This window comes from Delphinapterus leucas, chromosome 13 (assembly GCF_059928025.1).
Source record: "Delphinapterus leucas isolate spDelLeu-1000000601 "Yukka" chromosome 13, BTC_Dleu_Yukka2, whole genome shotgun sequence".
Lineage (NCBI taxonomy): Eukaryota > Metazoa > Chordata > Mammalia > Artiodactyla > Monodontidae > Delphinapterus > Delphinapterus leucas.
This window is the reverse complement of record NC_143141.1, coordinates 71,700,276-71,715,714: the sequence shown is the minus strand read 5'-3', so window position 1 is coordinate 71,715,714 and position 15,439 is coordinate 71,700,276. Positions and strand designations below refer to the sequence as shown.

General features: G+C 36.2%; 1 protein-coding gene across 17 annotated transcripts in view; it reads left to right on the top strand.

The window, feature by feature from the left end:
• CLIP4 (CAP-Gly domain containing linker protein family member 4) overlaps positions 1–15,439 on the top strand; it is a 98,906-nt gene that overhangs the window by 15,201 nt on the left and 68,266 nt on the right. For 16 of the 17 annotated variants that reach the window (XR_016395307.1, XM_089922414.1, XM_089922411.1 and 13 more), the window contains 5 exons: positions 2,612–2,759; positions 10,515–10,654; positions 11,420–11,513; positions 12,597–12,758; positions 14,479–14,597. Coding sequence is in view for 16 of the 17 variants with exons in the window: in XM_089922414.1 (XP_089778540.1) it covers positions 2,627–2,759; positions 10,515–10,654; positions 11,420–11,513; positions 12,597–12,758; positions 14,479–14,597 (648 nt within the window). In the remaining variant the exon portion in view is untranslated. Of the gene's footprint in view, positions 1–2,611; positions 2,760–10,514; positions 10,655–11,419; positions 11,514–12,528; positions 12,759–14,478; positions 14,598–15,439 lie in introns of those variants that run through there. The other variant, XM_089922421.1, reaches the window with a different exon arrangement.

Here is a 15,439-nt window from a genome sequence, read left to right as displayed (position 1 = left end):
GATTCTAAACTAAAACTATACAGAAGTTTGTGGAGGTGTATAGCTTTCTTAAGTGGGACAAAAGGTAGAATGTTGGGCTTTTCGTGTGAAAGAAAGGGAATGGGACCAGGGGAAAATGCAATGCAGACACAAAATATGAAGAATATTCACTGCATTGTTCAGGTAATATAGTAGCTTCTGTGGGTTTGAAATATCTAATATGTAAAGTGAAGTTGATTACATCTTGTTGAATGAATCATCTTTCCACGTCAAATCTAGGATTTGAATATTTATTAAATGTGTATAAAACACTAATCTAGCTCCTGTGACAAGTGATAGTCGTGTAAGATACAGTTCCTATCTTTAAGGACCTCAAGTCTACAAAAAAATGAAAGGTACACTCTGAAGATCACTTTAGAAAATAGTTTTGAATGGGAAACCCCACTCTTTGAAAGGGAGGTTTTGAAAGGTGGCTTCCTCTTAACCAGCTCAGAAAGAAAACCACTTAGTCATTTTGCTGGAGCATTAAAAACATGGCTGAGTCCCAAAGTGTGATTGTAGTCAGATTAACCTTCCTAAGACAGCTTGAATCAGGATAGTCTCCTTTTAAAAAATCAACTGTTTCCAGTGCTCATGGAATTAAGTGGTTTGGTGTTTGATCAGGTATATAAAGCATTACTGAGGAGAGTCCTAAAAAACCACAACAGCCTTACCTCTTACTAGATGTGCCCAAGTTCCAGCCTGCTATTCCTTTAATGGGCTCCCCTTTTAAATTTATGCCCTTATTTCTGCCTACTCATCTTTCAAGACTCATCTCAGTGATGCTTTTTTCACTGCACCATTTCTGATTCTCAGGAACTCCCATAACAAATGTTCCTTGTACTTAGGTTATGGAACATATTTCACTCAGTTTTATCGTCTATAGTTATTAGTACTATTTTATTCACCCTAGTAGACTGTAAGCTACCTAACAAGCATGGACCATCTGTTACTCATTTTTGTATTCTCTGAAACATCTAGAATAGTGTAGTGCCTTGTACATATTAATATTTATTAAATTTTATTTCTGGTCCTTGACTTTAAAGGATGCTTCATACCCGGCATAGACTATTTTGCTCAAATTTACTGCCAGATAGGTAATTTGTAGAAGCCAACAAGTAGAAATCCTGACTGACTTTGAATACTGAGAAGCTATAGTATTGAAGGAGGGCTGTCTTTGTGGTAGGCGCTACTTTTTGAAATTGTTAGTATTTGAGGAAGTTCACCATGCTGTATGGCAACAACTTTTCCTATTTATGTGGCCAGGGTAATGTCAAAATGATTCAAAGTATTGGGTGGCGAGTAATTTTAGCATCCGAGAAACCTTGAATACCTTTAACATAGTAACACTGTGTTAAGTTATTTGATATGTAATATCCATGTCCATGTAAACATGTACCTTATGAGAAAAAAGAAGTTGCCTTACTCTTTACCAGCTTCTGCTGGTATTCAGAAAACATATGAATCTAATTGGAAACAAACCTCTTAGCTCAGAAAGGTGACTGTTTCTTTGGAGCAGGGTGGTGATGGTAGGTAAGCATGATAGGTAAAGGTGATAGACATAGAGTTGGTTTACCAAGTATAATAGAGCACACACTGAGTAATATCTAGCATGGCATTATCTGCTAGAGTAAGCTCTCTGTTAACCATCTTTACTTATTCTATTCTTTCTACTGAAATAGTCTAAAATCACCTTTATTTAGTTTTGTAATATAGTTTTCTGCTTATATTTTGAACAGATATAGAGATTCGTAACATTTCAGACTGCAAAGATTTGGTGCACAAGAAACTGGAAGGTTTTTAAGCTTCATAGTTCAGTTTTACTAACATTTTCTCTGCATTCTGTGTCATCTCTGTTGTGTGTGCTGGGGTGCAGCAGCTGTCTAATTTAGACATATTTATTCTGAGTGCTCATGTTTCCTGGAAAAGAGAGGTAGTATAAGTGATGTGGTTTGAAAGGCATGGCCTTCCATCTTCTGCTGGGATGAACTAAACAGATCCTCTGCATTGTTAAGTGAAACCATGTCGGTAAGCTCCTAGATTTAGATTTGTACAAGTGATATGGTCAATTTTCAGTAAAGTTTTCTGGGATGTTGGAAAATAATGAGCACATTTTAAACTAGATTTTTTTCATGTGATGAGCACGTGGCATGAGCTACTGGATGACAGATGATAGAACCTGTGTCAGATCCTATGAGAAGTTAGAGATGCACCTACAAGGGAAAACATCTCGTTTGTTACTGCGAGTAAAGAGAACATCACCCATTTAGAGTAGCTCAGTGTTTAAAAAATGTTTTCACCTATTATTAGGAAATATATAGTAGTAGTTTTTTATTACTCCCGAGCTTTGCCTAAAAAGATTACACATGCTGTTGACCCTGAGAGACAGTGTTAAGCAATGTATATTCTTTAACAACAGTTCGCTAAAAGGAAATATTTTTCCCTTTTTCTCTAAAATAGATTTTTGACGGTTGAAGTTAAAAATGTCAATAGATTAGATATTTTTAAAAAATAGGCTTTTTGTGACTGAAGGCAGTTATTCTAAGTTGCATACAAATATAATAGATATGCTTTTCCCCCCCTTTCATTAAAGGTGGCTTTCTAGAAGATGACCATAGAGGACCTTCCGGATTTTCCATTAGAAGGAAGTTCGTTGATTGGAAGATACCCATTTTTATTTCAAGGTTCTGATACACCAGTTATCTTTTCCATTTCTGCAGCACCAATGCCTTCAGACTGTGGTACGTTAAGTTGCTGTGTTTATTTTCTGTGAACTGGTGACTTGACTTCTGTCTTACACCCTTTTATTTTTTTACTTTATTTTATTTTATTTTATTTTTTTTGCGGTACGCGGGCCTCTCACTGCTGTGGCCTCTCCCGTTGTGGGGCACAGGCTCCGGACGCGCAGGCTCAGCGGCCATGGCTCACGGGCCCAGCCGCTCCGCGGCATGTGGGATCTTCCCGGACCGGGGCACGAACCCGCGTCCCCTGCATCGGCAGGCGGACTCTCAACCACTGAGCCACCAGGGAAGCCCTGTCTTACACCCTTTTTGTACTCCTAATTTTTCCTGAAGCCATTTGTTGTGGTTTTCATAAAATTGCTAAATTTTCCTTTTTCAAAAATAACAATTGCTTATTGCTTTTTCTGCCTCTTAAGCTAAACGCTTTACTTCTGCTGTCAGCATTTTTATTATGTAAAAACGTTCATTTTAAGCACCACGGTGGATTCAGAGGATTTTATTTTTATAATACAGTGGTGCTTAGACATCTAGCATTCTTCTGCTATTGATGTATTTATTTTGGTTAAATATATTGACTTGCTTAAAAAGCCATGTACTGGAAAAGAAAAAAAAGACATAAAAGCACAGTGCGCTAGCCATCTTTAAGGGCCCTGTTGTCTCTGCAATACTGGGATTCTAATTAACAAACCAAATAATCACTGCTGAAATGATCCAAACTTGGGTGACAATGTAACAACAAGTGATGTGTTTTAATATACAAGCAAGCCTAATTTGGATCCTGTTTCAGTTGTCTCCCATTGTAATTATCAGTGTATACACAAATAAAGTATAGTAAAACAAAACAATAAAAGCCCTGTACTTGACAGAGAGGGTGAGACCTTTCCCTGGAATGTGGTGTGAGATTGATTCATATTTAAATTGGTTCATTTAAATGTTCTTTGTAAAATGTAAATTTAGGAGTACTCTAGTTTTTAATCTATTTAGACTTATTTCCCCAGGACCCTATTTTATCAGGTAGTTGATAAAGGAATAAAAGAAAACCAGGAGGTAAGCTTGATGGATGTGTTACATTTCTAATTTAGTTAGAGTTTTTCAAGTAAAATATTGGGCCACCATTTCAAATTGTCTTTGGAGGTAGAGATAATGCAATTTTTAAATATTAGTGAATATAAAATGATTGGATTGTGAATTTGTCTTTTTAGTCATATCCATTCTAATAACTACTCATCTCCAGGTATGCTATTTTATGTGTTCAGATTCTATAGCAGCTTGCCTTGCAGTCAGTCAAAGGTGTTACATAAAACCTGTGCCTACTAGATCTTGGGAGTTATTTGCAGTTTTTACAAAAATTGACTGGATATTGATTTTCAGATATAACAAAATCAGTTATGCGGGAAAAACCTTGAAAAGCACTTTGTACCTTGCTAATGGCACTTACCTCATTCTGTCTTGAGTCATAACTGTCTTATTTCCTTTCCCAGACTATAGCTCTTTGGATGGAGTAGAATCATGTTTTGTTTTTGTTTATCTCATTGGGCTAATGTAGTCATTTGTTGCTATTAGTTGTGCAGTGTTTGTTGAATAAATACATTGAATGAAAGGTGATAATGGATATTGTTCCCTTTGTATAAGTGAAATTAAAAATTGCCTGTATTCTTAGAACGATAGATTCTTAGAATCTGAATGGACCTGTAGTTCAGCTTTCCCTACTCATTTCCCAGTATAGAAATTATGTTTTCAGGTTCTCTGATAGATAACCATTCAGCTGCTTGGATATTGTCAATAGTGGGAAACTAATGAAATAGTCCATTTCATTGTTAAAGTTTTAGTTGTGATAAAATTGTTTTTGTATATGGACTCAAAGTATGTCTCCTTGAAACTCTGGCTAACTGGTTTGATATGTAGAACAAACACTTCTTTATATGATGACCTTCAAATATTTAAAGATAATTTGGACATTTTAAATTAGTCTGTACTTCTTTAGACTACACATTTCTGGTTCCTTCACCAGTCTCTCATTGTCAGGATTTCTAGACCCTTTTCACTCTAGTTGTTTTCTTCTTAGTATGCTGTAGTCAGTCAGTGTCCCCTTAAAATGTGGCATCCAGGGTTGTATTTATTGAGTAAGTATTTGTTGAGGGCCTGTTATATGCTAGGTACTGTCGTAGATGCTGGGGATAGCACGGTGACCAAGACCGACATTCTAGGAGGGAAAACAGACAGTAAACAAACAAATGAAGAAGCAAATCATAAAGATTATAATGAATTCTGTGGAGAAAAGCAACAGGGTGCTGTGGTAGAGGATAATGGAGCAGAGAGGCTGTTTTAGATGGGCTGGTCATCTGGAGAATCAGAAGCAGCTGGTTGAGAGAAGAGCCTGGAGAGAAGTGTTCCAGGCAGAAGGATAGGAAATCAAAGGCACAGAGTTGGGGAAAAATCTTTGGTGTTTCCTAAGAAATAATGGAAGGCCTTTGAGGCTGAGAAGCAAAGTGGTTGAAGGGCAGAATGGCAGGAGATGAAGTTGCAGAGGAAAAGGCAGGGGCCAGACCAGGCAGGATCATTTAGGCCTTGGTAGGGAATTTGTATTTTATCCTAAATGTAATGGGAGCCATTGAATGTGAGACTGAGACTGAGATTAAAATCAAGAAACAAAGAAAAAGAAACCAACCCACACAAACCAGAGCTTAGACATTCAGCTCAGTGTCGACCCTCAAGGTGGTTACCCTGCAAGACTACAAAGCTTTTTGGACTCTTTTGCTTTGAATGCCTTCAGAGTCAGCCACAGAACACACATTACATGTATTAAAAATCCCCAAGTGTATTGTTATTAGTTTTACATAAGCAGTGAAGTTATCTCTTAAAGAGATTTAAGCAATAATAATAACAAAAAATCTTACTTACCCACATAGTTACCATTTCTAGTGTTATTCATTCCTTTGTGCAGACCAGATTTTCATCTGATACCACATTCCTTCTGCCTGAAGGGCTTCCTTTAACGTTCGTTTCTTGCAGTGCATATCTGCTGGTGAGGAATCCTTTCAGCTTTTATATGTCTGAAAACATCTTTATGTCATCGTCTCTTTTGAAAAATATATTTGTTAGGTATAGAATTCTAGGTTGATAGTTTTTTCTTTCAGTGCTTAAAGATGTTGCTTCACTGTGTTCCCACTTGTCTTGATGGGAAATGTGCTGTCATTTTTGTTTCTCTGTATGTAATGATCTTTTTTTCCTGGCTGCTTTTAAGATTTTCTGTTTATCATAATTTTACTGTGATGTGCCCTGGTGTAATTTTCTTTATGTTCTTATGCTTGGGGACTGTTAAGCTTCTTGGGTCTGTAGGTTTCAATTTTCATCAAGTTTGGATAATCATTATTTCTTCAAATACTTTTTCTGCCCCTCCTCCTTTTCAGACACTCCAGTTACACAAATATTAGACCACTTGAAGTTTTCCCACAGCTCACTGATGCCTTTTTTTCATATTTCAAGAACTCTTTTTCTCTTTGTATTTCATTTTGGGTAGTTTCTGTTGCTCTGTCTTCAGGTCCATTAATCACTTCTTCTGATCAGCTGATGATCTCATCCAGTGTAGTTTTCATCACTAAAGTTTGATTTGGGTCTGTTTAACCTTTTGAACATTTGGAATACAGTTATAATATAATGGCTGTTTTAATGCCCTTTTCTGTTAATTATGATATTTGTGTCAACTCTAGATCTGTTTTGATCGACTAGTCCCCTGATTATGGGTCACGTTTTTCCCTTTGCAGGCCTGGTAGTCTTTGATTGGATGCCAGACATTGTGAATTTTACCTGTTGGGTGCTGGATATTTTTCTGTTTCCGTAAATATTCTTGAGCTTTGTTATGGGATGCAGTTAAATTACTTGGAAAGTGTTTGACCTTTTCAGATCTTGCCTTTATGGTTTGTTAGGTGGTTCTGGAGCAATGCTAATCTGGGGCTAATTACTCCTCACTACTGAGTACTCTACCCAAAGCCTGATGAATTTTTTTCTCACTCTTTTTAGCGGGAACAAGCACAGTTCTAGGCTCCGTATGATCACTGGGCACTAATCCCTCTAATTCTTTTGGATGGTTCTTTCCCTTACCTCAGGTTTTTCCTCACAAGCATATATTATATACTCAAGGGGGACTCTCTTCAGATCTTTGGGGTTCTCTTGCTTTGCATCTCTCTCCTGTGTGATACACTGCCCTGTGAACTCTAGCTGCCTTATTTCTTTGGGCTCTCAGCTTTGTCTCCACAACTCAAGGAGTCTGATGGGCTTTTTCTTGGTTTCCCTCTCTCCCTGCTGAAATCTGGAAAGTCCCAGGGCAGAGACATGGGGGCAGTTGTAAGACTCACTTGTTTGTATCCTGTCTCTTAGGGATTGTGTCTTTCATTAACTGATGTCCAGTGTCTTGGAAACCTCATTTCATCTCTTTCCTTTGTTGTTGTTGTTTTTTGGTTGTTTCAGAAATAAGAACACATATGGTCCCTGTTATTCCATCTTGACTTGGTGGGGTATCTTCCCCATCTACCCTTCACCTCCTTTCTTTTGATTAAAACTTTTTTTTTTTTCCTATGTGGAAGCTTAAAATTTGGGTGTAGTTAGATTCGTTAATATGTAGTATAGCATAGAGTTTAAGATTATAGGTGAGTTTGGATTATAGGTCAATCCTGACTCAACAGGATCACACACTTAACAGTTGTGTGATCTTGGGCAAAAGGCTTACTTTCTCTATTCCTTTGTTTCTTCTTTGATAAAATGAGAACAATAATAGTACCTACATCAAAAAAAAAAAAAGTACCTACCTCATATGGCTGTCATGAAGATTAAATTAGGTAATATATGTAAAGTGCATAGAACAGTTCCTGGCACCTATTAGACACTTTATAACATATTATCATTAGTATTTAAATGAGCTGTCTGCTGTTTGTCATTATCTCAGTATATAATTACAGAAGCATTATTATGTGCTTTAGTATTTATTAGGCTAGTGTCCCCTACCCCCTACTCTGATCATTATTTTTCTTAGTTAAAATGTTCTTGCTTATTTCTCTTACATTTACTGTCTAGATATTTGCTTCTCATCACGTGGTACTTAGTCTAGTAGCATTGGCATCACTGGGAGCTTGTTAGAATGCAGTCCCTGCCCCCACCTGAGACTTACTGGATTGGAATCTACATCATAACAAGATCCCTAGGTGATTCCTATCTACGTTAATGTTTGAGAAGCTCTGGCACAGATGAGCAGTAGAGTAATTTTGTCTGTCTCCTCCCACAAATAAATCTTGGTGAAATTTTGATTGATTAAAATTGAAATTATTTAAAATAATTGTTGTTGGGAAAATTGACAGCCTTAAATATTTTATCTTCCAGTTCAGGAACATGATGTGTCTCTCCATTTAAGTCACCCACCACTTCAGTTTTCTTTAAATAAGCCTTACACATTTATTGGCACTTTTATTATTATTATGTTCTTTTTCCATTGTGTTTCACTTTTTAAAAATGGGAAGTCATTTAAAAATGCAGAAAATATAGTGATAGCAAACATGTGTCACACGTATCCACCATCAGAAAGAATAATTATTAGCATAGTATCTTATTTCCTTTAGCTCCTGTTTTTCAATTATAAGAATTAAAACCTTAAAGTCGAAATTCCCTCCATTTTCCTTTCTGGTTCCATTTTCCTTGCTCCCCAGAGGCAACCACTATCTTATATTTAGTGTGAAGATTGCAGACCATTTAATTATACATTTACTACATATATGAGCATCCATAAACAGTATATAGGGTTGTTTTGTGTATTTGTAATTTTATGGAAATGATAGATGTTGTATATTATTCTTCAACTTATTTATCAGTATGTTTTTTTGAGACCTATCCTTATCAATTCATAATGTAGATATCGAATTCATTTATTTAGTTGTAAGAAAGCATCGAATCCATCCTATGGATATACCACTTTCTATACATCCTCTATGGAGAGATGTTTCAGTTTCCCAGTTATTTTGCTATGATAACCAGTGCTAGAATAAGCATTCCTGTACGTGTCTCCTGTAGACACACGCAGAAGAGTCTGTTTAGGTATATATTTAGGAATTTCTCTACTAGAAATGCCCAATGCCTAGAAAAGTCACTGATGCATAAATATTTATTGAATGGCTGAATCAATTAGACCAAAAAAAAAAATTCCAGTAAACTGCTATTTATAGGAAACACACCCAAATCTTTGAGAAATTGGTATCTGTGTTGCATACTGATTCTCTTCTGACTCTTCTGTTTGTAGAGGACCATTTTGTTCTCTGAGATTTTGAATAGGATATGCTCTTAGTTTTAGTCTTTCTGATTCTCTTCTGCTGGACTGCTCTACTTTTTTTTTTTTTTTTTTTGCTGTACGTGGGCCTCTCACTGTTGTGGCCTCTCCCGTTGCGGAGCACGGGCTCCGGACGCGCAGGCTCAGTGGCCATGGCTCACGGGCCCAGCCGCTCCGCGGCATGTGGGATCTTCCCGGACCGGGGCACGAACCTGTGTCCCCTGCATCGGCAGGCGGACTCTCAACCACTGCGCCACCAGGGAAGCCCGGACTGCTCTACTTTTATACACGTCCTTGGTTTTGTGCTTCTCCTTTCATCGTTCAGTTACCCTGATTCTCAAAGTAAGAGCTGTGTGTACACAGTATAATTTTGGAAAATAAATAAAAACACAGAGAAGAAAATTAAAAAGCCACACAAATCCTGCTACTCACGTATGCTGTTAAAATCTGAGCTCAATAGTGAATTCTCTTGGGGAGACAGCATAATAGAGGAAAGAAGATAGACTTTGGAGGCAAACCTGATTTTCTGCCCCAAATCTGCCACTTACTAGCTGTGTGAGTTTGAGCAAGTATTATTTAGTCTGAGCTTTGGTTTCCTTATCTGCAAAATGAGAATAATAATACCTGTCAGGTAAGGTGTCTGGGAAGATTTGTAAGGTGTTTGGTAAATTGTAAGCACTCAGCAAATATTGCTTCTCTAATGCTTCTCTTCTTTAGATGCTTCTGGTTTTTTAGATTCCCTACCTTCTTATAGAGTGTTCAAGATAGTAGAATCTGATTTTCTTCTATTCTCTTTTATTCTCTAGCCATAGGATGATCTGTTCTCTCTGAACCTTAAGGAAGTTTTAAAAGATTTAAAAATCATGTTCAATTGTGTCTAGTATTCCATGTCTTTACTAATATATACTCCAAAATAACCCAATCACTCTGTCCCAAGGCTTCAAAGTAATGCCTGTTTATTATAGAAAATAAGGAAAACATAGAAGTAAAAAGAATACTTAAGGTTACACATTGTTCTAGTACACTGTTGAGATTTTGGCATATTTCTTTCTATTATGTATGTTTTAATCATGGATGTGGATCTACTGTTCATGACATGTTTATGTTTTGAGAGGTGAAAATGCCTATAAAATTTGACAGATTTTCTGTGCTTTAGAAGAAGTTCTTGGAAACTTCAGCGTTTAAGATCAGTACGCTCAGATTTTTGTTTCATTTGTGATAAGATGTAGTGTGATGCATGGAAATCTCATTCTCATAGCAGTTCAGAAATGCCTCATAATTTTTGGTGATCCTGACTTTGGTTTTGAGAATTGCTTACGGTAAATCTACTTTTTCTGCACCTAAAAATATTTGTGTTATTTGAGTCCTGGTCTTGTTTATTATTTTCAATATACGTATTTTGAAATTTTAATAAATTTAACTTACACCTTTTAAATTTCAAACAGAGTTTTCTTTCTTTGATCCTAATGATACATCATGCCAGGAAATTCTCTTCGATCCCAAAACTTCTGTATCAGAATTATTTGCCATTTTAAGACAGTGGGTTCCTCAGGTCCAGCAAAATATTGACGTTATTGGAAATGAGGTAAGGAATTCTTACGTTGTTAAGTCTTGTATTGTTAGGATTGTTAATTGTATAGATTTTTTTCCCCATCTGAATGGAAAGGCGGTGATAAAGGGGAAACCTTTTAAAGGTGCTGATGCTCGTTCTTCATAGGTTTTCGTGGAGCAGTGAGTTAGTACCTTCTTTCCATTATTCCCTCATGCTCCTCACTCCCTTGCGTCTGGAGTTCTGACATCTGACTCTTGGTGGGAGCAGAGGGAGCCTACTTTCTTTGTACAAGTTGATTTTGTAAATTTAAAAATATACTTTCATGAGGAGATTTGATTACTGTCACATTTATCTATACTTTGGGGTGGCTTGGTAAAGATCTAGGCTTAAATATAATTTTAAAAAATATTTGGTTTTTTGGAAGAGGGATAAAAGAATAATGCTGGGTTCCTTGACCAGCATACTGTCATGTTGTAAGAAGAGGGAGCTTATACTTTTTTAAATACCATTACTCCCATTAGAAAGGAAATTTGCTTGTCCTTTGAGAGGTTAAGGAATATATTTGGGGTGCCAAATTACTTTGGAATACTCTTTAAGAATTTCCTTCCGTCTGGTGACAAGTTCAGTTTTCATTATTGTTGTAGGGTACAGACTTAAAATTTATCCTTAAGAGAAGCCAGTTCTGTCTACTCATTTTACTGAGAACTAATTTAATAAGACAGACTAACTTGGTTTCCCAGCATTGGTTTGAAATCAGTAGACTTTATGTTGTAATAATATCTTCCTTGGTTTCCTCAGATTCTTAAGAGAGGTTGCAACGTGAATGACAGAGATGGATTGACAGATATGACTCTTTTACATTATACTTGCAAATCTGGAGCTCATGGTATTGGTAAGTGTGTGGTGAATCTGTTAATGGCTTAAGACATCTGTATAACTTGTTTATGCCAACCAGAGTCCCTGGGAGGGCACCTGGCTGATGATAATAATATTCCCTGAATAGGCGAGGATTCAGTTAGGTCTTCCACACACCTTGTTGCCTTTTCTCCCTTTTCTCAAGGGAGTCTTTATAATCTCCTGGTACCTCCCAACTTTTCTGGAACAGGCTTCATGCCAGCCTGTTTGCTAGGTGAGAGTAACTGGTAACACCTGGAACCTTCTTGAGAGTTTATGGCAAGGTTTGACAATCAATGCTCTGTTTTCCAGGCAATCCCAATCCTACAGACCTGGTCTTTAGGTCTGTCTAAGGTCTGTTCCTACATACATAACATATGTGCATAGTTTCCAAATTGGTATTCGCCTGTTCTTTACTATTTTTTACACCTGCCTCTTACTTAATTATATACTGTGAACATCTCTCCCTGTTTCAATAGTCTGATACAGTGCTTCTTAAACTTGATAGTGAAGGACTCTTTTCTTTTTTCTTTCTGCAATCCATCATGGACTGATACTTTTGTAAAATAAAATAAAAATGAGTTTGTAATAGAAAAATGAGATAAAGACATAAAATACAAGCCCAAGTATTTTTCAAAAGCATAAAATTATATTTCATTTAATTTATTCAGAAGAAATGATTACATAGGGAAAAAGAAAAGAGTTATAAAAAGTATGAATTACAGTTTGGGACTGGCAGTGGTCCACAGAGTACACTCTGTGTAGCCCTGGTTTTAATGGCTCTGTAGTATTGCATTATATGGATGTCTCATAATTTATTTAACCAGTGTCTTATTATTGTACTTTTAGGTTGTTTCAAAATTTTATTCAGAATAAAAAGTGCTGTGATGAACATCTTTACAGCCAAGTGTTTATCTACCCTTGGGTTTGATTATTTTCCTAGAATAAATCCCTTGTTACATTTTTTGAGTTGTAAGTGTATATTCAGTACGCTGTTTGCATTGGCTTTTTAGATGAGGTAGTAGATGGCCATCCACTGGAATTTGTACTGAAGAAAAATAATTTAGAAAACCTTCTCTAGGTGATGTTGATACAGCTGTAAAATTTGCAATTCAACTTATCGATCTGGGAGCAGATGTTAGTTTGCGGAGTCGCTGGACAAATATGAATGCTTTGCATTATGCTGCTTATTTTGATGTCCCTGAACTTATAAGAGTGATTTTGAAGACATCTAAACCAAAAGGCAAGTACTGTAAGATCACCATTAGATGTTATTAATTGAATACTTTATTAGTGGCATAAAAATTATAATTCAGAGATACTTCTACTTCTAATCCATCTTGTTCCATGAGACCTCCAATCCCATTTTATTTTTCAGAAACAGTTTAACTTTTCTTTATTGAAGATTAGTTACTATCCTTTCACAGAAGACTTAGTACAAAGAGAAACAAAATAAAGTGTTTTCTGGCCTTTTATATCTCTTCAAGTTCCCCAGTATAACATGGATTTTATAAAGTGTAATTGAATCTATGTATACTTCTTTTGTCTTACCTGTGTAGCCAGAAATAGAGCAATAAAACCTTCAGAGCTAAACATTGAAATCATGAAGAATATTTATTTTAGGTGGCATTCAGTTCTGAAATTCTGTGATTCCATTAAGGGATAGATTTACATTTTTTTTTCTTCCTGTCTTGATGATGCTATCCTAAAATTGAACATCGTAATGTCTAAATCACAGTCCTGTATTTAGACATTCTCTCTGGGTCCTCTCAGGGGGGCAGTTTTCTTTTGAGAAAAAAATGAGGGCAAGTGCAATAGTATTACTTTAAAAGTTGTATGCAGTGTTTTCTCCATTTGTAGAAGACTTGTTTTAGAGATGGCATAGATAAATTTCCCAGAAGGTCTGTTTCTAACCTCTGCTTTGTATAATTGTCCATCTCCTCTTTACCTTTTTACTTTTTCACTTTTTGAATGATGTTAGGAAGAAAGCCTCTCTTGATAGTACAGTGTCTTTAGTAGCTCAGGAGAGTGTCCTGAGCATGTCTTAGTTTGTTTACAATTGTAGGTAGGGTGTGGGATGGTGGAGCTGTAGTTAGATTAAGGTCGGATTGGCAGAACCAGAGGTATATTAAACCCATATTCTAAAAAACACAGTCAAAATGGGATCCCCAAAGCTGGAGTATTTGCTGTATAGCATCGTGATGATTTATTGAAAGTTATTAAAATGTTTTTAGAATTGCAAGATTCCCATTCTTATTGTGAAGTCCAAATTCATTTGTTGAATAAAGTATTGTGAATGAATACAGTATGTACGCATGATACATATGTTGAATTAATCGTTAATTTATTCCTGTCTTGAGAATTCTCCATTGTTTTACCTACTGTTTTTTCCCTGAAGAGGCAGATAGTAAATATTTTAGGTTTTGTGGACCACGTGGTCTCTGTTGCAACTACTTGATTCTGCAGTTGTGGTGTGAAAGTAGCCACAGAGACTATGTGGCTGTGTTCTAATAAAACTTTATTTACAAAAACAGATGGTGAGTTGGTTTTGGCCATGGCCATAGTTTGCTAGTCCCTGACCTAAACCCTACTACATTATAGTTGTCATGGCAAATATGCAAGAGGTTTAATGAGAGAGGGTGTTAAGATAGTTACTTTTACAAATATGAATTGTTGCCATTAATTGCTTTAAAATATAGTTCAGTTTGTGATGGTTGGAAAACCCATCATAATATCAGTCCATTTGATAGTGAAATTTTATTGTACTAAGAAAAGAATTAGTTAAGTAGGTTGTAATATGAAGAGTTTGTTCCATTGTGAGAATCGTCCTTTTAGTGGGTTGGTTTAAGTCTCATAAATAGCTAATACCCCTCCTCCCCCAAATAAACCCAACCTGTCTCCTTTTACATTATACTAGCTTAATTTGAAAATTTTGTTAATACGCTTGCGATGTTTAATTGCAGATGTGGATGCCACTTGCAGTGACTTTAATTTTGGAACAGCTCTGCATATTGCTGCATATAACCTGTGTGCAGGTACTGTGAAATGCTTATTGGAGCATGGAGCAAACCCTGCATTTAGGGTAAGAGGTTAAATTAAAAGTGAGAAATATTAAAAGAATAAAAACATCTAACATTATCTCCCAGGAAAGAGTTGAATCTGGATGTTGTTGTAGAGCTCTTATATAGGTAAATAATTTATATTTTTGTGCTGCATGTAAAGAGTAATGGTGATAAACTTTTGTCTCAAATAAATTTAAGGCATAGCAGTGAATTTCAGTCCTTTTATATTGATAAGCTGTAGAAACCTTACTTTCCTTCAGATAAGTAAAATACTCTTTAAAGTATCATCTTTGAGTTTAAAAGTATCTTTCATTTAAGCTTTTGGTATATTTATAAAACCTTAGCTGTTAAATAAAAGCGCATATATTAAAGTTATATTTCTGTGTTAAATCATATTTTAAATTCTTTTGGAAAGAAGTTTTATTTCAGACAATTTAAAAAATGCATATTTAACAGTGCAGTAAATCTTCAAATCATTTGATATTTTGTTGTCTTCCCAAAAGTGGCTCTCAATGTTCTTTTCTGTTATATTGATAGCAGTGACTTGCTCTGGCAGGGATTCTTAATTGGGTCTGTGCCTTCTCTTGAAGGGGCAGGGGTGGGCAATGTTAGAAAAAGCCTCTTCCCTTCCTCTTTTCCTCGCTCCCTCTCTGCTTTCCTGTTTTCCCTTCCCTCCCTACTTATTTGCTCCTTTTCTTTCTGTTTAACCCCATTAATTATTTAATCAACCCCTTTCTTCCTTCCTCCCTCCCTCCTTCCTTCAGGTCCTCTTGTTTATTGGGCACTGGGAGAATACAACAACAAATACGTCTCTGTCCTCAAAGAGAATATTGTCTAGAGGGGAGGACAGACAAGAGAGCAG